Source organism: Melanostigma gelatinosum (assembly GCF_949748355.1).
Source record: "Melanostigma gelatinosum genome assembly, chromosome: 11".
NCBI classification, from domain to species: Eukaryota; Metazoa; Chordata; class Actinopteri; order Perciformes; family Zoarcidae; genus Melanostigma; species Melanostigma gelatinosum.
Window position 1 is genome coordinate 17,578,021 of NC_136644.1, and position 25,323 is coordinate 17,603,343.

General features: G+C 44.4%; 1 protein-coding gene across 2 annotated transcripts in view; it reads left to right on the top strand.

The window, feature by feature from the left end:
* Positions 1-576: 576 nt before the first annotated feature.
* The window catches only part of mxd4 (MAX dimerization protein 4), a 28,115-nt gene continuing 3,368 nt past the window's right edge, over positions 577-25,323 (top strand). The window contains exons 1-5 of one of the 2 annotated variants that reach the window (XM_079278063.1): positions 577-747; positions 1,361-1,460; positions 12,253-12,282; positions 23,140-23,254; positions 24,668-24,830. In XM_079278063.1, the coding sequence (XP_079134189.1) occupies positions 684-747; positions 1,361-1,460; positions 12,253-12,282; positions 23,140-23,254; positions 24,668-24,830 (472 nt within the window). In that variant the 5' untranslated portion in view covers positions 577-683. The remainder of the gene's footprint in view (positions 748-1,360; positions 1,461-12,252; positions 12,283-23,139; positions 23,255-24,667; positions 24,831-25,323) is intronic. The other variant, XM_079278062.1, reaches the window with a different exon arrangement.

Sequence of the window (25,323 nt, forward strand, 5' to 3'; positions counted from 1 at the left end):
GAGTCATAAACCAAATTCAGTTTCTGCAGCCTCATACAGGGCTTTCATAATGACTTGGACAGGAAATGAAAACAACACACACATGCTTTGAGTAATTTTGCCATGTCACACACTCTCATGGGAAATAGCCGATGTGTATTGCCTTGTATAGCCTTATTGACTGAATGACCGTTGCATTTAGTGTACTTTACGGTCCAAATCCAAACGCATACTTTGGAGAAGTTATTAAACTTGGCAACCAAATCAATAGCGCAAGTTCAACTGTGACAGAAGCCCGGAATACATCCCAGCCAATCAGAGACCGCGTGCCCTCGCGTCACACCAATCAGCTGTGGAGGGGGCGGGAAACCCAGGCTGTTGCTAGGGTATGTCCCTGATGACTTTTGCCCTCAAGCGAATCAAATAGCACCCCACCGTTTGCAGCCTGCTCATAGGCTAAGACATACCTCGAGAACCCACCCACAGGCTTTTCTCATTGGACGAGCGTTCGTTCACTCACCCTGAGTTTTAGTTTAGGTGCTGTTGATACTGTAGTTTGGAGTCACCAAGACTCAGAACTGAATATAGCAGCGCTCGTACATCGTCCTGTACAAACAGTTTTACAATTTCAATTCCAGTATTTCATGACGTCTACATCTGTGTCAAAAGATATTTTCTATTTTTAATAACAAGCCGACAACGAGATGGAACTTAATTCTCTTTTAATTCTGCTGGAGGCTGCAGAGTACTTGGAAAGAAGAGACAGAGGTATTTCAAGCTAAAACTGACAACTTGACAAGATTTCGAGGCTCGTGATTATTTTGTGAATGGAGCATTAGGACGGCTATCTTATGTAAAGTTTTAACGTGCTGTGCCATAGTGCAGGTATGATGTCACTCTACAGACATGGTGGGGGGGGGGGGGGAGACTGGACCCAGTAGCCTATATGCTAGAAAAAGAGCAGCTCTAGGTTATTATTTAAAGTAGGTAATGTATTTGTGAACTGTGTCTGCAATGTGTCGAATACTAGCTCACGTGTTGTACACTCAGAATGCAGTGTGTCCTCGGATTATCTCTCTTCGGAAATGAGTAAACAAGAGTGACATTGAGAATATGAACCAGTATCATAATGACAGAGGCACATTGATGATCATGTCACGTGGATTGCTTCACAATATACATACACCTTGCTGAAGGCTATATAGCACGATATTGATATATTGGAAGCGATAACGTTGACGATCGATCACGTTTTGTTCCTCTATTGATATTTCATGTTTCCCCGAATGACTCATTGACAGCTTTTTTAAAATTTATTATTATTTATTCTTGCAGACACCACAGTAAATTAACATTCTATGTGTTTTGTTTTGCTCAATAGAGGCAGAACACGGTTATGCGTCGGTTTTACCGTACAGCAGCGACTTTTCCAGTAAGAAAACGAAAGCCTCGCCAATTTCCAGAAAATCTCAGAACAATAGGTAAATATGTCAGTCTTGCTTTTTGTATGTGTTTACTGTAAGTCCCAGCGTGTAGACGCGCACACACACATACACACGCACGCACACACACACACACATAGTTTGTCTGTTTTCATGCACACTGCCTTCTCTCTGCTGCTGCCTGGGCTGGGCTCTCTGTTTTGGTCTCTCCAATAAACACTGCCACGCGTACACTGTCAACTCTGATGCTCCCACTCTTTCTCTTTTTCACATACACACACACACACACGCACGTACACGCACGCCCTCCCTCCCTCCCCGTGCTGAGAGACAACATAACCTTTCGTTTTAGCACTACTGTCGTGCTTTTTCATCTGTGCCTTTATTTTTCATGTGGTTTGGTGTGTTTTCTATGTGTGTGTGTCTGATGTCAAATGAAAGTCCTTTTTGAACAGTTAAAATGTCACAGAAGAGTTAAAAATGCACAACATAATATTGAAATCCTTTGTTTTTCTTTCCAACAATCAATCCAAAAGCCAAATATATTAAGTCTACTATCATATTTGATTTAATTGATTTTCAAAATAGTTGACGTTTTATTTTCTTATGATCGACTGATCCTATCAGCTCTAGTCGCGAACAAGATTTCCGTTGATTTATGGCCCTAACTTGGGGACCTTTACGTCCTAGGCTACATGCTAAATAAAATGTTGCAGTGTTATTTGGCCAAGTGTGCAACAGTGAAATCTTTTATCTGCTAACAATTTGTAGTAAATGTGTTTTTTGGTGACACTCCCCAGAGACATTTGCGTGATGTGCCCTTGTGCCGTTTTATTCCCAGGAACACCAGCACATGAAGATAAAAAAAACATTCCTGTTGGCTAATATTAGTTTAGGGAAGCATAGTGAGCTGTTTCCTCAGGAGTGAGCATCAGAGTTACATCATTGTGCGTACAGAATATTAATCTGTGGTATCACAATTGTGATTGCACTCCCTTTCTAAGGCGTATGGCTTTGTACATTTAAAAGGAATGTTTCTATATTTGCCAGAGCAGTCTCATCCACATTCCATTGACACAGTCTCAGACAAAGTAACACAATTGTTTACGTGCATGTGTGGGTGTGTACAGGGATGTGGCAGGTGCGTGTGGTGGCTGAAACACACACCTCCTGTGACAAACACCAGTGCTTCATGCACCAGACCTGCTTTTCCCTCTTTTGCACTGTGGGCCAATTCCCCAATTCCCTTTATACTCTCTTGCTGTTTGTTTTAGCATCGACAGGATGCAGGGGGTAGTGAAGTAAAAACATGTTTGAACTTATTTTCAGTGAAACAGAAGCAGGCTGTTTGTTAAAAAGCACAACGCTTTGCTTTGTAGAACTACAAACTGTTGTTCGGTTTGATATTAGGACCAAATCGGCAAATCGGCGCCAATCACATGTTTTGCAATGATGCAATATTTAGGGCATGTGAAAGAAAACAAAAAGAAACGGTTGGGAGTCTATTTCTGCACACAGAAAGAAAAAAACACCTGGTGGAGTTTCCTTGTTTTTACTCGTAGACTGAACAGTGACTTAAGGTGCTCCTACAATGATCTTTGTCAGTTTTCCATCCCATTTAAAAAAGGGAGATAGGAGGCGAATGTGTAGGCCTTTGATCACCAGGGCCCAGTTCACACCATGGGAGCACAGAGTCCTTTGCATGTGTTGTGAAAAATAATGATGTTGTTGTCTTTCACACTTAGAGCAGGTTTAAGAATGAAACAGAAGCTCTCAGAGGCGTATAGTTAAATCAAAAGCAATAGATTTATTTATCAACAGAGGAGTTATTCAGCCCAGCTATCAAAAACAAGCTTGGGTGCTAATGGATGAACCTCGCAGAGCTTCACCATGAGACACGCTTGAACACATCAGCGTGTATCTTAATATAGGGGGTCCACCCCTTGTTACACATTGGCCAAAGTCAAAGATGCAGGCGTGGCACGTTTGTACGTTATGGCGCCTGGATGGAGGCCGTGGATGTCCATCCACCTTGGCCCCTCCCAGTAGGCGTTGGTTTCCATCAGTGTGAGTGAGGAGTTCCATGCGAGAGGTCCTAAGAAGGAGTGTGTGAAGAAGCCGGGCTCAGCTGGGGCGGTGGCCCTCGCTTGAATCTCACTGTCTATTGTGTCTTCCTTATCTTCTCTAAAGATGGCTGCCTGTTCCTCGTGTCGCAGTTAAATAAGTAACCTTTCACCTGCTTCTCTCTGGCCTTGCTGTGTTGTGAGCACTGTATAAGTGATTAATAGAGCTGTATATAAACTAATGGTTATTAAAACTACAAATATGCTAGTGATTAATTAAACTGTATATAAGTCAATTGCTACTTAAAGCTGCATATTAACTAGCTGTTAATTAAGCTGTATATAAGCTAAGTGCTGATTAAAGCTGTATATAAGCTAATTTTCTCAACAAATCCCTCTCTTGACGTCTGAAGGACGTCACTTTCTTTACTTTCCTGCCCTGTTCACACGCTGGTGTCTTCCTCTGCCTCTCCTGACCCTACCAGGCTGTTCTGCTCTTCCCATACTGGGTAAGCTCCATAAGGAGGGGGTGGTAATGGTTCCTTGGAGAGGGCAGTGGTGATAGGACGGCCAACCAAAGAACGAATACAGGGTATTATACAACATCCACATGAGACCAGTATTGCAATGAACACTCCCGCTGACACTGCTATTGACAAGATCAGGTGCTTCCATTTTCCAAACATGTTTTCCATCCAATCTCCAAATGGATTGTTTACACCTGATGCTTCCTGCATTTCTTTTGACAGTGCCTTCAGACTATTCAGTGCTTTTGTGACTGAACCGTCCGGCGCAGTATTGTTGGGGATGTTAGTGCAACACAGATCTCCAAACATTGAGCAAAAGCTCCAAAGCCATTTTGTTTTGCATAGAAATCAAAGAAGTAGGGGCCAGCTGCTCAGCCAGACCCTCTATTGCATCCCTAGTATGATTAGCCAAACGAAGAACATTGTAATGCACATAATTGATACGATCAACATTTTTATTCACAGTTATCCATGGAATAATACTTGCGACACTCTCAAAACCTACTGCAATTTGATATACCAATTTGTATTGATTAGGCACTCCTCTGGTTCACTCTGATTGTATCGATGTATGTTGGACCTTTGTCCAGACTGAACTCAGCTGCTCTTTTTTAGCTAAGATATGTCTGCGTCTGCGTTGGGTCAGGTTTTGTACTTTAAATATGGATGCCAGAGTTGTGCAATTTGATGGAGTAGCCATTTTAGTCATATTTGTCATGCATGCGTATCCTGTTGGGTCAGATTCAGGATATAGTGGTGCTGGTTCGGTGAACCTAGCTGGTCTAGCTGCAGCACAAGCTATACAGCCACCCATTTTGTTTTTATTTATAGCATTATCAACAATTCAATTTAACCAAACATTGTCGTTTCCATGTCCTGTAGCTAATTGGATCACCTGTTGGTGGTTGCTGAAAAGTCAAATTACAAATTACAAAACAAATTATGCATTTTGCGTCAGATTACCTCGGACCTCTGCTAGAGGTCTGGACGGCTCAGATGCTGGGGCACAGTGTGACAGGTGGTGCCAAGGTGCTCCTGCTTTACCTATGACTTGGACCGAGTGTGAAGTAATCTCCTTCACTTCGTACGGCCCTGTCCACCTGGGGTCAGTCCACTTTTCTTATGAACTTTGACCCTGACCCAGTCACCCTCTCGGATGAGATTTTTACCTTTTCCTGGTCAGCTGCACTGGTTCGCTGGACCTGTTTGGAGAGAGCCTCCGTGAGAATGATTAATGCAGTCACATATGCCTTCATTTCAACTTGCTGCACATCTAAGTATATGTACATCTATGTATATGACTACCTATGTATATTTATGTATATGACTACCGTCTCTTGGAGGACCAGGCATTTGCCTCCCTGTCATTAACTCATGTGGTGAAAGATGCGTCTTATTTCCTTGTGCGCTCCTCACTGCCATTAGAGCTAATGGTAAAATTTCAACCCCTGTCAGCTTTGATGCTACACATGTTTTCGCTATTTTTCGATTTTAGCGTCTGATTTGCCCTCTCTACCAGTCCTTGCGACTGTGAATGATACACTGATCCATATCTACTTCCTGCAAATGCTTATTACTGAAATGTGAACCATTATCGGAGTATCAGCTCTGTCTGCAGCCACTTCATTACTGTCTGTGCGTCTTCTCTTTTAGTTGGGATTGTCTCCACCCACTTTGAGAATCTGTCCACCATTACCAAGATGAGTAAAGTCCATGCTGATGTCTTGGAAGCAGGCTGATGGTACAGGATAAGAGCCCATAGGTGTTTTGTACGGTTTCTTCACATTATGATCCCCACAGGTGGTGCATTCGTCGCAGAAGAGGGACACCATACTTTCCATGTGTGGATGCCACCACAATACTTGCATTCTTTGCAATGTTCTTTTCTTCCTTTCATGTGTTGGTCCATGTGCCTCTGATATCAGTGAGACACACAATTCTGCTGGTGCTTCCACTCTGCCATCATGGGATCTCCAAAGTCCACTTTCTCCTGTTGTTGCTCCTCTTCTTTTCCATTCGGACCATTCGTATGGTCCAGCCTTCTTCTGTATCTCAATCAGTGTTTCTTCAGTGATTTCTGGTTCTTGTATGGCTGTTTTCAGAACCATCTGTTTTGGTCTGTATCCTCTTCTTCTTTAGCAGCTTCATCTGCCATGTCGTTTCCTGCAGCTATTCTGGTCCTTGTTGTAGTGATGACGCCATATTGATTCCTCCTGTTTCATAGACAATATGTGCTTTTGTGCATTCTTTTGAATTTTCGATTTTCTTGCAGCTCCGAATGTGAATTTCTTTTCTTAGGAGGATTCTTTGATGAGTCTCTTTCTCCCCCTTTTTTCTGATACAAAACTGCATTAACATCCCTCTTTTTGTTCAGAAACATCTCGGTGGAAAAGGGAATGAATAGTCAATTCTTGAAGTGCCGATGCATGTGACAGAGTCTACGTGAGAATGGTGAACACATCTTCTGTTTCTTGTGTTCAAACTAAAGGGGCTGAGGTGTTTCATGATGGAGGATGCTTTGTCTGTGGGCTGTGGGCTGTGGGTTGTTAAGGGAATATGTGGATCTGGACTGGATATGACACAGGTATTGTGGCTAATAGTTGCAGCAGTGTCTCTGTTGTTGCCAGATATGTGAAAGATATTGCTGTTCAGCGTGATTCTGGCTTCTTGGATGCTGATTGCCTGTCTCTCTCTGATAATTTCCTCTTCTTCCATGTGGTGAGCCTTGTTGTTGTTGACCACGCGTGCGGCAGTCACGTGAATAGTGACCAGGTTTTCCACAGTTGTAGCAGTAGAAAGTTCGTCCGTGCTGTTTCTTTTTCTTTTTAGCAGGCTTTGGGGCCACGTCAAGCTTTGCCAGCTGTATTGACACTTTTAGTGCTTCAAGCTCCATATCTGTTCTTTCCACAGCAGCTCTGTATTCATCATAAGTGTGTTCTTCGCTCATTTGTTGCAGCTTCTCTTCAGTGAGAGGACAGTTCAGCAGTTCTCCATCCCAAATGTCTTTATCTTTCCATCTCTTTATCATTCTTTTGTACGCTTGTTGTTCCACCGGCCAATGTTTGATTCTTCCATTCATCCTGCTCTGATCCTGGACATCATTCTCCAAGTTGCACAGACAAGAGGTGTATTTCGCAGCCATGATGTCCCTCTCTGCAATAATCAATAGAAAGTCTGAAATCAGTATTCCCAAATGTCCACATGATGGAGCCAAAGCTCCTATCCACTGTTCCTGTTGCAGTTCTTGGAGTGGCCACAGTTTTTTCTTCCCAGGTTGTGAAGTGCCAGCAGAGGGAGCCAAACCTCCTCTCATGCCTTCAATTGACATGTTTGCTCTCTGAATTCACACTGGCCCTCGTTCACAACCTTGCTTTCTCTGGAATGTGTGTGTGTGAAATGATGATCTATTTTATTATTAACACTTATGGTGAAGGGACGAAAACAGTAATGTTGTAAACATATTTCGAAGTCTCTGTGTGAATAGTTAAACAGAACACTCTGTTCCTGCGTTAAGATGGCAGTTTTCTGCCCTAATCTGATGGTTTTAGCAAGCGTGACTTTCAGGGTCACTGATCTTTTCCTGTCGTACGAAAGGATGACGGAGTGCTCCTCTCGGCGTTTTAAACCTTCATACAGTGACCTCACAACTCCGCAATATAGCTTTACAAGTATAACGCATATTATTTAACAGTGTATGAATATATTTTATTTATAACTCCCCCTTTTTACCCCTGCTAGGTGTGAACGTCTATGTTTTAATTACACATGCAATGGCTGTAACTCTATGTATTTTATAAGGCAGAGAGAGAGAGTCAACCTTGCCCCCACCTTTTTAAATATCTTCCGCTAACTGTCTTTGTAACTGTCTTTGTCTTTGTAAGTAGACACAAATCAAGGCCGCGTCTGTATTTTTTATCAGGAGTAGTCAAATCCTCCCTAATATTCCCACCGCCAGTCTTGACTAAATGAATAGAAGATTTGTAGCAGCTGTTAACCTTGTATATTCATAATTTTAGCGACTGTCTGGCTGGAACAATAGAAGCTGTGTATTAGCTTTAAAACTTTTTTTTTTTTTTTTTTTCTTCCTGGTAGCATTCCTGGACTGCTGTGTTTCCGCATTACACTTTGCTAACGATCCCTAAGGAACACAATTTTCCAATAAATTTAACTATGCCAGTAAAACTGACACTTATATTAACCTCAGCTGTCTCTCAGCATATTCTAGTGATTTATGTGTGTGTGTGAATGCAACAGTCGTGTATAATGTGTGTTTTCCTACTCTGGACACCAACCTTTGAAACAACACACGAGCATTTTCAAACACCAAGCACGGCCTCAGCTGGCTGTCTCCAACGCACAAAGAAACTCAGAAACAGCATAAACTCTGAACCAGGTCTCAGCGCTTACATATATGCTCCTAATAATCGCACTCATTTAAACGAAATCGAATCCATACACAGCCGTGGTTATGTACGCTTCAAACATGCACTTTCATTCAAACAAAATTGCAACACACTGCCTTTTTTTTTTTTTTTTTTTTTAAATGCACAGAGATCACCAACACGGCAAAGGAATATCTTTAGTAATACAGACATACAAATAAACAAAAGTTAAAACGTACAGCTCAGCAAATAGTCAACCGCATTCATACTAGATAATCAAGACACACGCTGCCGTGTCTTTAAGCATAAATCAGTCACAACCACGGAGTTGTAGAAGAGATGTACAGCTCTTTTTACACACTCATCACATTCCATCAGCAAGCTCCTTTTTTCTCAACCTCATCAAACAGACCGGCGCGCTACTGATCGTTCGATCACAACGCAAATGACAAACAGCTTTTTAGCAACCAACAAACAGTCAGATTATAAAGGATTTTTCCTATTCCTTGACAGTTAATCCACTTTATCAAACTAAACAAACAGACACCTCTTGGACGCCTGCACAAATGACAACTGCTTCTCAGCAAACAAACACAGTAAACACCAATTAAAACCAAATTTGAAAAGCGCACAATTCACAAATACGGTCTAGCATGTAATTAATACCTTTACAAATGCAGTGAAACAATGAACACACATTAGAACATACACGGCTGTCTCTTTAAATATAAATCAGTCAGAAGCGCAGCTTTTAGACACACTATTTTATATTCCAACAGCAATTTCTTTTTCTCAACCTCATCAAACAGACTGTGTACCGCTGACCTCTCGACCACGATACAAATGAAAAACAAATGCTTTTTCAGCAAACAATCAGTCAAATTATAATCAATTCTGTCCCTATCCTACACACATATCAAAGAGCGCTGCTCTTTAATACATCACACGGCCGCTGCTTATTGTCACAAACAATGTTACAGCCGGGATCCGATCCCGGGCCTACCGCGTCGAAGACCGTTATTTTAACCACTACTCCATCAGGGTAGCACGTCTACAATACAATTTAACTGCTTTTTATCCTAGGTCATCTCTGGACCTGTACACGTTCTGGCCATTTTCATTAATCTCGTCCGTCATTAACAACACACCGATATAATCAACTTCTGTGCTCTCGTCCAGAAACTCCGTCGAGGAAACTTTAAGCAAAGTAACATTATTTTTCACTGGATCGCTACTCACGAGTTAATGTCCGAAGACTCGATGCTCTTAATACGGGAATTCCGCAGTCACTTTTTCTCAATACAGTTTATCAATGACATCAATAACATATACATATATCCCCGTCATGTTATGCAATTTCTTCGTAGTCCAAGACGTCTTATAATTACGTTAAAGATGACGCTTTATTTGTGGCAGGAATTTGAGCGTTTCATGCGAGGCGCGTGACCGCGACAGAAGAGGCGCGCGACCGCGTCTCACACTACTTCACTCTACGCTGCCACTAAAAACGTCATTTTTCGCCTTTTATCTAACGTCTTCTGCTGGACCCATTCACGCATATGTACAAACACGCATATGTACAAAAAACCCCAAATGCTGGGCTGAACAACCCTGCTGCTCGGTTGATTATTCTTTACAATACTTTTAATGACTATGTAATACTTACAGTTCGGACAGTCGGATTTAATTTAGTTTTATGACTATAATACAATACGCAGAATTCAGTTAAATAGGCGTCTGCTCACCTTGAGATGTGCCGGCACAATCAGACTGTCTCCCGAACTGCAAGCTCGCTCCGATGGCAATTATCGGTTCCCAGCCTCAGGGGGAGAGATGTGCCGTTATCTGGAATCACAAATAGAGAGGTCTGTTAACATTCCAACCTGAAGCTCCGTATCATATCTATCACGTCGAGGTCACCAAATTGTTGTGAAAAATAATGATGTTGTTGTCTTTCACACTTAGAGCAGGTTTAAGAATGAAACAGAAGCTCTCAGAGGCGTATAGTTAAATCAAAAGCAATAGATTTATTTATCAACAGAGGAGTTATTCAGCCCAGCTATCAAAAACAAGCTTGGGTGCTAATGGATGAACCTCGCAGAGCTTCACCATGAGACACGCTTGAACACATCAGCGTGTATCTTAATATAGGGGGTCCACCCCTTGTTACACATTGGCCAAAGTCAAAGATGCAGGCGTGGCACGTTTGTACGTTATGGCGCCTGGATGGAGGCCGTGGATGTCCATCCACCTTGGCCCCTCCCAGTAGGCGTTGGTTTCCATCAGTGTGAGTGAGGAGTTCCATGCGAGAGGTCCTAAGAAGGAGTGTGTGAAGAAGCCGGGCTCAGCTGGGGCGGTGGCCCTCGCTTGAATCTCACTGTCTATTGTGTCTTCCTTATCTTCTCTAAAGATGGCTGCCTGTTCCTCGTGTCGCAGTTAAATAAGTAACCTTTCACCTGCTTCTCTCTGGCCTTGCTGTGTTGTGAGCACTGTATAAGTGATTAATAGAGCTGTATATAAACTAATGGTTATTAAAACTACAAATATGCTAGTGATTAATTAAACTGTATATAAGTCAATTGCTACTTAAAGCTGCATATTAACTAGCTGTTAATTAAGCTGTATATAAGCTAAGTGCTGATTAAAGCTGTATATAAGCTAATTTTCTCAACACATGCCACACCATTCCTTTACATAACATGTAAAGGTGTGTGTGTGTTAACCTGCTGTTATTACAGGTCTGCGTGCATTCCCTTCCTTTGAAAGCTGCTGTGTTATTTCCTGGTCATGCCCTGTGCTTTGTCTGGGACATTTCCCCCAATTTGTGTAGGTTTGCACAGCACAACTTCCTCCATGATGTCGGCCTTTTTGGATCAGGTTTATTAGCAGCGGTGAAACGTCCGGTCCTCCTTATGAGAGGATTTGTTTTGGGCAGGCGCCACATTATCGAAGCTCGCACGGTCAACTGTAACCCCTTTTTGGTGCCTCGGCCTCCCACAGCTGTGGGAACCACTGCTTCACGAGCATAAGGGCTCTCAAACAGTGGAACAAAAAAAATCTGAAAAGGCTTGTTGTCAGTCTGGCCCTTTTGTTGTTGCTGTTTTTTGTTTTTGTTTTTACTGCCGCGGTATCCATGACGGCCTCGTGAACAGAGGGCCTGTTTCAGACAGGGGCCCTCCTCGGAATAACCCGCGCGCTGAGGAATTCTGCAGCGTCTCCGCCTCCAGACGTCTGTGTGTGTTTTTATCCACGCTGCTTTGCAGCCAGAGTGCAGCAACAACAGCAGTGCGTGCATGCTGTTTGAGAGCGGGGGGGGGGGGGGGGGTCTCGCTCTCTCAGGGTCATTTTAGCGCTCTGCTGCACACTCTCTGACAGACGTCACACAGACATGGAAAAAGATTTAGAAAAACTCCACTCCCATTTTTGCACACTTGTCATGGACGTCTATTCCCAGAATGTGTGATCAAGCCTTTGCGTTACTTGCTTGAGGCCTATTTTGGAGTATTATCATTGTTATTATTATTATTATTATTAAATTCTATGTCTTCGGTCAAACTTAAGGCAACTCAAGCATTCAAAAGCCCTAAAGAAACACGTGAGCAGAAAGGAATCCACACCATGCTTTGCTGTCTTGACCCATTTTTCCTTAGAATGCTTCTCACATCTGCTGTTAACTCTGCATTTCTTCCATTCATCTTGCTTTCATTTGTCTTCCAGTTAGATAAAAACTGTTAGTAACCATGCCTCTCAATTTGGGACTGTTCATTGCATCGCATCCTAACTCTCTTGTCATGTGATTTGAGCGTGTGTAGTATTTTGCCAGTCCTTTGACGCTCCTCTGTCTCTTTCGTCCTCACAGATCGTCGCACAACGAGCTGGAGAAACACAGGTAAGATCACACCTGAGGCCCTTTGGCCTCCCGCATCTCGTCACGTTTCTATGATTTGCTACTAAGCGAAGGCATATTTTCCTCTCAGTAAAAAGCACCCGATTGGATCGGAGGTCATCTTCAATGAGATTCAATCAATTAATTCCTCATGTCTGGAAATGGATAATGAGCAGATTCACGTTGATTAGATCTGTCTCCGCTTCACGGATGAAACTCGTTACCTTGTATTGAAAGGGAATCCTGTCAGTGATGTGATAATCCTAGCCCAGGCTGATGCTGTGAACGGAGGCGGGGTGAATCTAGATCTCGCTTGTCATTTCTCCAAAGTAAGAGGCCCGCAGACGGCAAACACACACGGTTATCCCGCTCTACTACCCCCAGCATGCATCTCGCTCCACCTTTTTTCTTTTCCTCCCCGAGGGGTACAGCGCTCAGCTCGCGGTGATGTGATATCTGCGCTCATTAAAGGCACAGGCCGTCTGTTTTCTGCTCTGTTTTGACTTCACAGATCCAAAGGGGGTTCTTGTCAGGAAGCAAAACTCCTCTTTGATACAACAAAGCCTAGCTGCTGTAGGGAAGATGGTTGGTGGAAGAAGCAAAACATTTGTTGGTGTGCTTTGTTTTCTTCTTTTTTTTGCATCAAGGCCATCCCAAGCGGATTCTTACAAAAAAAAGAACTGCCTGTTAGAGAGGATTTACAAAACAGTTGATGTGACGATCAGCACGTGAGCTGAGGCTGAGATGGGTGTGTGTGCGTGACACACTGTCACCCACGCTAAGGGATTGGGGTTTGCCAGTCACATGTCTGGGAGTGAGTAATGGATGTGTGCACTGCAGACCAGAGAAACGAGTTCAGACATATTCCTCCCTGACCTGGGAGGCAGAGAAGGCCCCCGGCTGATCACAGAGCAGGTGTTGAGACACAACAGTTACCTCATGTCCGGCGACGGGTGTGGTTGCTTACCAACGAAGTGACCATGTCAAACTGACAAACGCAAGTGCCGGTAAAGTGTTCCATCATCAGTTTACTCACTTCCCTTGTCGTCACTACGGCCACAAGTTTCTAAAAAAGAGGTTGTTCTTTTTTACATCATGTGCAGCATCTTGACTGTAGAACATGTGAGTTCTCTTAGTCATTCACTGATGTTTTGTCTCTCATGTCAGGGCTTAAATACATTTAATTATGTTTAAATACTCCCTAATGACAGAAGATGCATTCGATCATATTTAAAAGTACTTTCCTGCCATTGTCTTTCTCTCCGTCCCTCCCCAGGAAAAAAGTTCCGTCCACTTATTTGGAATGACGTGCCCCTGCAGTGACGAGGTATCGTTGTGATCCTCTTCAAATTACACGGTCATTACTCCCAACATACAGGCGTTAAAGGTTGAGGCTGTGACGTCAAGCTGAAGCACAGTCATCTACAGTGCATGTGTATGTACGAGATTATTAACAGAAACAGGAAATGTATCGGCCACAATTTTGACACTCGCGTAAGTCATTTATCAGGCAAAAAAGCCAAACTTTGTCTGGTTTCTGCTGCTCAAATGTGAGGATTTTTGCAGATTTTCCTCAGTTTTGATTCCCGTTTGTTGAATATCTTTCGGTTTCGGGCTATTGACCCAACCAAACAAGCACTTTGAAGGCATGAGAATGTACAATGTGCCTTTTTCGCCTTTTTCTTACAGCCAAGCGATTGGTTGTCTCAAACGAGTGTCACTAAAAAGCCAAAATGTTTTCAGTTCCAACCCTTTACGGGTATTCTCAAAGGAATGATCCAACATTTCAGTGTCCTCGCTTGATCTCTGTCTTTGTTTTTCTTCTGATTCATCAGAAGAAAAACCAAAAGTCTTCAGCTGTCCGGATCAACCAGTTTAATGAGTGTGTGTGCGTGTGTGTGACCAGTTGGAGCATCCACTCAGAGCTACACACCTGTTTAATCTGTAGCAAGCCCAGCAATCCCAGTAAAGCTCGACCTCCCTCACGCCCTCAGACGCCACTCCAGGGAGGTGCTGCTGTTGAGCCCTGACTCACTGTCTTTGTTTGGTCATGTGCCGGTGCGTTAGGTTCACGCGGGCGCAGCACAGAGCCCTCCTTGTACTTCACGTTCTCGCGGTAGGCAAAGTGACCGATAAATGTCTGCTTTTGACACGGGAGGCATTGACTGCATGTATTGTGAAAAAGTGCAAATATTTGGGACCTCGGGCCTACTTTCAAGTCATCTGTCCATTTTATACCAGTGTCGGTGTCCAGTGTGGCAACTTATAAATATGTTTTTGTCTACTTTTTGTTTCTTTCTTCCATTTCCTGCGGACGACAGGCTCACTGGCTGCTGCTCAGCGATGAATGCATGCTAGGTGTCTCTCACGAAACTGAGTGGCAGCCGTTCAAGAGGCACCCTGCATATATTTGTGTCCCGCTATCAGAGTGAGACGTCTGGGTGGGTGCCAGCTGCATCCCGCAGGGTCGCCCGTCTCGACACAACCTGCTTATCTGCCGCAGCCGGAGTGCAGCCGTGACATCTCTGTATAGACCGTCTCGAGGGTGACTCTGCTGCTTTCTCTCTCTCTCTCTCTCTCACTCTCTCTCGTCAGTGCACAGGCCAGAGCTGCAGAGCATCGTCTTGACATTTCCGTGAAACCGAATGCTTCTGTGTGGTTGCTCTCCGCTGGCATTGCTTCCTTCCCATTTCTGACTTCAACCGCTCTTGATCACGCCTTTGACAACTCGTCCGTGCCGCAAGTTTCCTTTTCTAGACACGCCAACAAACAACAAATTGTGAAACTACAGACGTTTTGTTTTCCCACACATCACCTGTTTACAGGAAATCCAGCCACGTAGTGCGCCGCTTCCCTCAGTTGAAAACAACAAATTTACATCTCTATTTTTACCTTTGCAGACAAAGGCACCGTCCGTGGCTGATTTCGACAAACAGCATTCACTTACAATATATATCGCACTGCGCTAATTGTGTGGCACCTATTCAACTTCGCTCTAAATGAACATGCACTTCATGGACACAGGAGCAGGCCCTCAGTTTGTCATGGTCTAATCTTCTCTCTAATTAAATTTACTCTCCCGGTATCTTCTACTCCCAGCTGTGATGAATGACTTATTTGGCTTTGAGGAACTCTTTCCCCTCGAGTGAAGCTCCTGTGTGTGTGTGTGTGTGTGTGTGTGTGTGTGTGTGTGTGTAGGCCTCACTGAGCCGTTTGAGTTATGGCGGTGTGTCGGCGGGAGGGAAAGCCGTCCCACAGCCCTGCTAGTTACTTCACCTCCTTGCCTTCTACTCTTTGTCTCCTTCTTTCTCCAGAGACCACATCTGGTTTCTCTGTTGTGTTTTTTTTTAAAGTGTTTGAGTCAGCAGAAACCTGAGGCAGCAAGGACGAGAAAGGCAGCGCTCCCTTCTCACAGAGGGCCTTTATCACTCTTTGCTGGCCCTCCTGCCAAAACTCATCCGTGCCCGTTTCTCCTTTTTGTTTTGAGGTATAAATCTCCTTCTGAGACAGTGAGCTCATGTGGAAGACGGCAGGCTCTTGCTGGGCCTGTTCATCTGCATTTTAACGTGAATTGTAGAATACACAGCGATTGTGAACACAGTTGAGGTTAAGGTCATAATATGTTAACATCCTGCCCTTTTAAAAATGTATAATTTCTTTTGAGTTAAAAAGCAGCTACATAAACTAAGTGGACCACTTCATTCCTTCCAGTTTGGGTTTTGGTGTGTAATTCATATACTCACATGATTGCATGTGGCTTTCGTACTTAACTTCCTCAAATGTGACACTGTCAGTTACATTCCCCATGTGAGTGCGGTAACCTGGAGTCATTAGGTCTGCGTGAGCAGCTAATAACCCAGAGTAATGACTGATGTACTGTACGTGGTCGAATCCTTAAGGCACATGTAGACCATAGCACGTACAGTATATTCAACGTGACTGTTGCGCTGATGTGCACTCCAGGTGTGCACTTTCTACATGTCGTTTTATACTAAGACGTAAATATATGTCGGACTGCAACTAACAATGAGTGTCACTATTGATCTGGTCTGCTGATTATTGATTGATTATTTGTTTTGTCAGAAATCGTCTATTAGAACATCCCAGGGCAAGGGAACATCTTTGAACATGATTATTTGATTATCAAAATAGTTAGAGATTTAAGATTTTACAGAATCATATTTTTATTTTATCTCATCGTTTCCGCTTTAAATGCATGCATTTTGTGACACAGATGTACTTTCGTAGATTAAATAACCAGACGGGAATGTCTGTGTCTCGCTAATCTATTGAATACAAAAGTCATCAGTATGAGTTATTGATTCCATCACAATATAAAGAGATATATTGAAGGGATATCTTCGTTGGTATGAACCGAAAGGCAAATCTCAGACAGTTGACGCATCTCGTTCCTCTCTCTAGATGCATTTTGTCACATTACCCAACCTTACGACAGACTGGGTTCGTCCAAAAATTGTTCTACATTTACTGAAGCAAGAGGACATAGCTGTGTGACATATGTCTCAGTTGTTACCGTTGTGAGGCTGGTTGGGACAAAGAATAAGAAACGAGCTACGTACAGGTCACATGTGGAATTTCTCCACCTTGAGGTCACCGGGGCGTCGAGGCGCTCTCTGGCTCCGTCAGGTCAAGCCCGGCCGCACATGCCGTTCACTATCTGTTGACGATGGTGCGTTTGGCCTGTGCGCGACCTGCACAGGCTTCTTTTGCACACCGACGCAGGAATTCGAGTTTGTGAACGTGAGCGTTGTGGACCGACGATTAAGGTCGAGAACGTCCCCGCTCCCTCTCAGGCGTCGGTGCTGCAGGGAGCACAGCGTTTCTGTCAGTAGAAGCAGCTGCAGCGACAGCTAAAGGATGCACTTTAACAAGGTGTGGGCCTATAGCTTTGGGGTTTCAAGGGCAAAATAACCCAACAACAACAAGAAGCAATTGAAGAAAGAAGTGAAGAGGAGGAGAGTGAGTTGACTGAACCATTCATGGTTTTTTTTTGGTCCCGGGCCCTTGTCAGGACGAGAGGAGACGAAGACATTCTTGAGCGTTGCCAGAGAGAGTAACGGGAGGCAGCGTAGGATGTGGCTGCTTTGTGTGTCGAGCAGGCGACCTGGAATTCAGGTCAGCAGAGTGTGCACACATGTACTGGAATATAGTTAAGTAACAGAGTCGGTTTATGCAGAGGGAGGGGTTGATGGGCCAAGTATTACTAGAATGCTGCATCCGCATCGGGCTTGTTGTTGTTTTCGGCAAGCAGGGAGTCACAAGCGAATATTTGTTTGATTGATGCATTTATAGAGCGGTTTAGGGCTGCAGGCAGGCAGTCATTCATCAATCTATTTTCTACTCGCCTTTATTCTCTCTAGTTCTCTTCTTTTACGTTCAACAACAGCGGGGTGTAAGCTTTTTGTGACTCCCGGAGCGACTCCTTGCATTGTGACTTCCTGTTGTCGTATTTGAAAGGTACCAATAGACTTCAATTCACAAGGAAAACAAGTCTCCAATAAGCGTGATGTTGTGTGATAGAAATGTCTTCTTCTCCGTTTGTTATCTCACTCATCTTGTGGCCTCTTTTAGTTGGGCCCAGAGCCTGAAACAGGACCCCGCCCCTCTGTTCTACCACCTCCTCACAGAAGTAAACAGGCAAACTTCGACAGTAAACACGGACGCTGCGATCGTCTCTCGTGCCACTAGATCCGTGCGTGTCGATCATTGACGAGGGTTCATTATAATACCATGAGCGCGCTCCGTGTCAGGGGAATGTGTTTATGGAGCTCGCCGGACTTGTCTCTGCTAGTCTGTCCCAACATTTGCGGATGTGGTTTTCAATCCACGCAGCGGAAGGCAATTTCATGTCCAGGTCTGTCATTTGACATTGTGTTGAAGTGATTCAGAGATGCTTCTTCTTTAATAGGACCCCCCCCCCTCTCTTTTCGCTCACACGCTCTCCTCTTCAAACCCTATTTGCCATCTGTTTTTCTGTTTACACCAGTGTAAGCTGGCTGTGCTGAGGAAGGGATTTTGTAATGATCCACGCTCCCACAGGGGAGCGTTTCAGTGCAAGAAAAAAAAAAAGTCAAATGAATCTAATTACAAGGCATTCCCGAGCACGCCCAGTGGATATTTCAGTTGGGTGGAAATACTACTACAACGCGTGAACAACGATCTGCCTCGTTCTGCAGCTTCCTGTTTAATCACCAGTAAAGCATGCTGAGCTCTTTTCCTTCAGAGCAACGCTCCACACGTAGTGGAGCGATCAGGCCCCGCCCTCCGTCTGCTGTTGTGGTGCGTTCGAGTTTCTGTTTGCTGCTTGCGTGCGAGAGCAGAGTCACGTGAGAGCGAGCTCCAGGTTCCTGCCGCCAGGATAAATGTGTACGGGGGACTTGTATCCGTCTGTCTCTCCCTGCAGTTGTCACTGCACACAGTTGGCGGGTGTGGCATCCTCCATGACAGAAACCAAATACAGCTCGACCCAGACGACTGAGCCAGATGCATAGTTTGTGAGGTTTTGTGGGTATTGTTTTGTGTCCTACTCAAAGGTTAAAGGTAGCACACCCAAAATGCTGGTAATAATCCCTGATTAAAGGAAAACTGCACACGATGGCGTACAGTAGGTCAGACTCCTTCTTTAGTAATGTTGTGTCTCCATATTTGTGTTACTGATAAGAGAGATGGCCAAAACTTACTATACAAATGAATTGTAATGATCTTAATTCATTCTTAAAGCCTTTGAAAACGCGTTTAGATCCACGTTATGTTGGAGATATCAAATGCAAACCCTCCAAATGCACACATTGCATTTTGAGATCAAATGATTGCATTATTGCGAGGACAAGATAAGTCGACAAGGCAGGAAATTCTTCATGCTGGTGTCTTGTGGGCTCAAGTCAAAACAACACCAGAGGCCCGGTATCGCATTTTCTTTTCTTTAAACCCAACAGGGAACAAACCGAGTCAGCTCTGGCAGTGAGAGGAAACATTGCAGTGGTTTTCCTGATGACCTCTGACCTTAGCTTAGCGGGGGTTTGGCTCCTGGCCAGACAAGCCACTCGGTCCTGTGCGTATGGGTTGGAGGAATGCGCTGGGCTACAGCGAGCTCATTAAACAGTGCAGTGAGTGAGGGGTGAAGGCCCGTTGTTTGCACTGGTGTGCCTTCTCAGGCCCTGCAGCTAATGTACCCTAATGTACATACCTCCAGTCCCAGAGCCCTGGTCACCGCTGACACCAGGACTGTGTCTGAGAACCAGGATGTCTGTATGTGGACAGTGTGAAAACCGGTCAGGGTCACTTCTTTTCTGTGGTGCAGCGCACGTAAATATCCTTCATAATGCATCCGTCAGACATAGAAACAGGCTGCTGTAGATACACTGCTCCCTTTTGCTGCTGAAGTCAAAGGGAAGCATAGCGCGAACAGATCTGTGAGAAAAGCACGGTCAATATTCGGTAAACAGTTTAAATAGCTCGTTCCAGTTTTTAGCAGCGCGCAGCTTTCTGAGCAAACGCTCCTTTTTTTCTTTTCTTCTTCTCCTCTGCCTTTGCTTTGTTTTGGCACTGAGCCTCTGGGTGGGGAGGGAAGAGGAGGAGGAGGGAAGGTCAGAGATCAGACAGAAACCATCCCGTGGTTATCTGCACGTGAGAACGGTCAGGTGGTCATTTCCCTGCAGACGTGACTGACTAATAAATCTCCAGCTGCAGGATGTTTTTGCAAGTTTCATTTTCAGCAAAGTCACGAAAACTTTTAAGCGCTGCAATGCTTCTGTTACACCGTAATAACGTATTATTTTCAGTATTATATTCAGTATTGTTGGTTTTTTTTTGCTTTAAAAACACTTCTAAATGAGAGTGTTTTAATTTAAAAAAACATATCACATGAATATTGTGTCCATTGGACATAGAAACCCTGACTTTCACACGATGTTTGAACTCGTTGACACGCACAAGTACAAACTCTCATATGACACCACATCAACAGTCTCACATTGTGACACTCTTCATGACTGAATACATCAAAGGCCATCTCATCACATGCCACACTTTGCATGGCTGTTCTGATAAACATAGCGTGACCGGGGCTTGGTTTAGGAATAACAAATGTGAACGAGGGAGCGTCTCCACCAACAAGCAAGAAAAACAGCAAGTGTGTCTCGTGGCCGGGGAACATGTGTATCTGGGTAGGAGGAGCTGTCAGGGACACACTGCCAGGTTAACGCAGGTCCCGTCTTATTGATATGCATCAGAAACAGAACAACAGAACATAGGGCAACTAGTCAGAATACATTCTCATTATTGCACCTTTTAAAGAAATAGTTTGAATAGTTCCAAGTTTGATTGGTCATGTCAGCCCAGACACATCTCCACACATTCAGGTGGTGAAAGTGCATCTGTGCACATTCCTTACATCTGCATGCCAGGTAAAATATGTGGCGAGCCTACAGGTGGGGCCTGTGATACATATTTTTTTTTCAGTAAAAATAGGTTGGGGGGGAGGTGGGTAGTAGTCAGGCAGAGCATTCAGGGAACGCCTTGTTTTTCATTGCTAGAGAGGGAGAGGAGGGGGGGGGGGCAAGATGGTGGCCCGTTGGCTCAAGTTACCCGCTGGATGATGTGTGTGGAGCGCTGCCTGGTGCAGCTGAGCACACTACTCTCAAAGAGCCCCCTTCTTTCTTTTTTTTTTAACCCAAGAGAAAGTCACCCACTAGCTCGGACACCGCTCCCTTCCAAACCCCCCCCCCCCCCCCCCCCCCTCTGCTGCAGACCCCCAGCTCCTTCCTGCCCGCTTCCCCTGGCCGCAGTCCAACTGCTTCATGTGGCTCGACTGGGGCAAGTTAGAGGCTGGGCCCCCGCCCCATGTCCTCAGAAGACACTTGTTTTCCAGTGGGATGAGGGTGTGTTGGTGTAGGCAGGGTGGAGTGGAGGGCGCCCCCTGGGAGAAAAGGAAATAAAAGAACGAGAGCACTTTCACACGCCCTTTTTCTGGGGAACGCCTGTATGCACCTGTAGAGAGGTAGAGATGGCTTCAAGGGCACTTTGCGCATCCTTTTTTAACATATTTAAATCAGGTGCTTTTTTGTTGCTACAATCCCAAAAAAAACAAACGGATGCAACTATCATTCATGATTTTGGATTATTTTGTTTAGCCCCCAAGACTCTCTTGTAGCCCACAGGTCGCCTCTGGCTGACCTCTCAATGAAATTACGACACGAGTGAGAAGGTCTTATTTTATTTGAAAAACACAGGCGACGCACCTTCCTGAAAAAAGGGGAAAGACTGTGTGTGTGTGTGTGTGTGTGTGTGTGTGTGTGTGTGTGTGTGTGTGTGTGTGTGTGTGTGTGTGTGTGTGTGTGTGTGTGTGTGTGTGTCGGCTCTGCAGCCAGCCCTAGTGAGCTTCATTTCTCTGATTAGGTTTGTTGTGGTCACAGTATTGGCCAGTGGAGGCCTCGCATTGTTGGAGTTTGTTTACCTTTCGGACAGAGTTAGCCAAAAGAACGAGAGAAAAGGGGGGGAAGGCTAGATCAGAACAAAGAAACGGTTCATGGACGAGCATGACGAATGGAGGATTGAAAGGCCTTCATGGGGAAAATTAGAATGAACCAAGGACAGACATGGGAGGTAATCTGCTGATTTTAAAAACATATATATTTATATATATATATATATATATATATATATATATATATATATATATATATATATATATATATATATATATATATATGTACAATATCCGCACAAAGTCAGTCAATGTCCACACCAGACATTAACTCGGCCTTGTCGTCAATAACGCTGAATTAAACATCCAAACTGCATCCAATGAGCTGTTTACTCGTGGATCCAGGGTTGTTGGCCTGAAGGGCTTTGGCAGGGATGCAGGGTTTTCCGGGGCCACGGTTTGTGTCTTGAGTTCAACCGACAGAGCGATCAGAACAGATGAGATACTTCTCATGGCCGTCACTTTGGTCAATCACGATTTTTTTGTTTTTGCTCTCGGTGACTGTGGGTCTAAGGTCTTTTCCCGCAGCTCTAGGGTTCAGCAGGTTGTCCATTTGGTGGATCCATCAAACACGCGGTTTGGAAAAAGTGAAATACGAAGCATAGGTGGACAAAGGTGATGCATCACTAGACGGTGTGCAGTTATATTGAGGTCAGTTTGTTGCACTGAGGACAAAAACATCAGTATCAGTGAGTGCAATGCAAGATTGTTTTCGTGAATACACCACCACACTGAAGCGACCGCATTTAGTCACATGGGCGGGCAAAAGCCAACAGGGTTCAGTAAGTATAATACACATTTTCTAAAAACAGGAAAGGCTCTCAGCTGAGGCCCCGTTTGGCTCTTTGAATGTGTGTCATGTGTGGGTGTCTTGCGAAAAACAGCTCTTGTTGATGAGGAAAGAGGTAAATGTTGAGGCAGTTGCATGAACTCTGTCTGTGTGATATGAAATGAAAAAAAGTGTTTTGTAAGTGTAACATGATGTGACATTTCCTTTCTCATGCTGGGAGGATGTCCTCTCGGGGATTCGAACTGGTTACTTTGAGCCTCTGCAAGCTTTGAACATGTGTAACGAGCGAGACTCTGCGCTCCCTTCAGCCCCTTTCAACGTGCAATGTCACGCGGCCAATCCCAAAGTCACAACCGAAAACCGACCGCGTAGTATTCAAGTCGTTGCTTTGGTGCGTTTCCCAGCACAGGGGAAGAACACGACAGTCACAGTACGGGAGGAACAGTATCTGTTTCTGCCCTTCGGGGACTTAAAGGCTTTGTCAGCGTGTTGGTGTAGTAGGTGCCCGCTCACTTTCCTGCCGGTGGATGTCTGCTGACTCACCCTGTGCTTGTGTTGTTTGCAGACGTGCCAAACTTCGGCTGTACTTGGAGCAGTTGAAGAAGTTGGTGCCTTTGGGTCCAGACAGCACGAGACACACCACACTGAGCTTGCTGAAAAGGGCCAGGATGCACATCAAGGTATTAAAAAAACGAATAAAAACAAAAATAATGAATCATTTAGCCTTCTTTCAACAGATAATTGACAAAAACTTTGACAACGGTTTGGTATTTGTCGAGCTAAAAAAGGCCATTGGCTGGTTCCACCATGTGCTTTTATCACAGTAAATTGAGCTTTGGGTTTGGTTTTCCTCCCCCGCATTCTTTAAGTGTGATATTGTTTTTCTAATCTTTCCATCAGAGCAGCTCAGAGACTGTAAGTAAATAAAAAAATGCTCCCATGACTAAAAGGAACACTGATTAGTCAGCAAAGTGGATTATACGGGACATTTGGTGGCTGATCTTTAGATATGTGAAAGGACATAACTGGATGTTGATTTGTTTAAGGACAGCCCCTCCTCCACAGTTCGTTTAACTGTTGCACGCAAGATGCTTGAAGAAAAGTCTGCAGCAGGAGGTCTTAAAAATACACCAGTGCTGGCAGAATATGGTTGGATTCTCACCGTTGCCATGCAGAGGATGAACTGTACATCTAAGTACAGTTTAGGACACGCTGTACTGATCTTGCTGTTTACAAGCAGCAAACACTGTGGTTGGTAAAAAAAATCCAGACGTGGCGAGTTTTAACCCTTCATTTCCTGTTTACCGTGCACGTCCTCTCTGCTCAGACGATCTGCGATGATTCTCGGCAGTGTTGCGTCTTCCCGTATCACAAGGTGCCGCGTGTAATCAACTTTCACATGCAAACTAGTGCAAAATCGAATCCCGGGTCGAGTAAAACTTATACAAGAGTTTATGTTCATGTTGACTTTCTAACCTACAGGCCTCACGCAGTCATTCAGCCACTTGCTGATTGTTGTTGTTACATTTTGGCAGAGAGAAGATAGAAAACACTGGTTTCATAAGCGTCATAACAGCAGTTACAGCCTCTGCATGATATGGCATGAATCCGTATTCTTGCAAAGACACACTGTATCCCATATCAAGAATAAATATTAAAATAATACGGCGATCACAATCGGAAGTTATCTTCTACTGAAGCATTTGCCTTAGCAACAGAATGGCCTACGCAAGTAATTGAGACCATGAGCGAGAACATCGGCTGTATTTTTTAAACAGTTATTATAATGCCTGTCATCATAGTCATACATACACGAAAGGTCACAGTTACATTTCTTTGTCGACTACTTTTGTGTTCCTTCACAAAAAGTTTTCCCATTGCAAGGTACCGCAAACCGTATTGCGAGGGAAAGAAGAAAAAAATGGTCCCGAAAAGAAATTTCCTGCAGTGACCTTTCAGGGATTATTTGAATGGTACGACAAAGAAAAAAAAGTTTACCGGGTATACAGTAAAGAAAAGAGAGAGTAAAAGATGGAGATGTTTGCGCCCAGTGAGCATTATCATTGATTTTTGGCATTTATGGGGCTCTGCAGAAGCTGGAGGAGCAGGACAAGAAGGCTTTAACCACGAAGGAGCATCTGCAGAGAGAGCACCGCTACCTCAAACGCCGCCTGGAGCAGCTTTCCGTGTCCGGATCCGTTGAGCGCATCCGCACCGACAGCCTGGGCTCCACCATCTCCACCGACTCTGAGCAAGGTACGCTGGCTTTGAAAAGTCAACCAGCAGCACGACAACAGGGATCAACTCACTATAAAACCTTGTTCGTCCCAAATCTGGACAATCACCTTTTTTGTCAGTGATGTCCACTGGTAAACTCTGAGCCACATTTTATGACATGTGGTCCATCGAGTCGTGGTGCAGGTTGTAGGAGCTCAACCAATTTGTCACGTTTCATCCGCCGAAATGACAAAAATCTAAAAAGGTAATCTGCTCCCCTCTGAGGTAAGGGGGGGGGGGGGGGGGGTCACTTTATGTTTACGACGGGTGCAACCCGATGAATGCCTTCTAGGAGAGGCTGAAAATGTGTGCCGTCATCCCAATATTAAAATGATTCATCGTGTTACCGCTCTCTTTGATGGTCGTACAGACCGGCTAGAAACACATTCTCCTCTCAATGTGTCGCAGACTCCCCTGAAATGCTTAGTTTGGACTGTTAGAGTATGCTTGTTAATCCTGGATGAGGTAAACA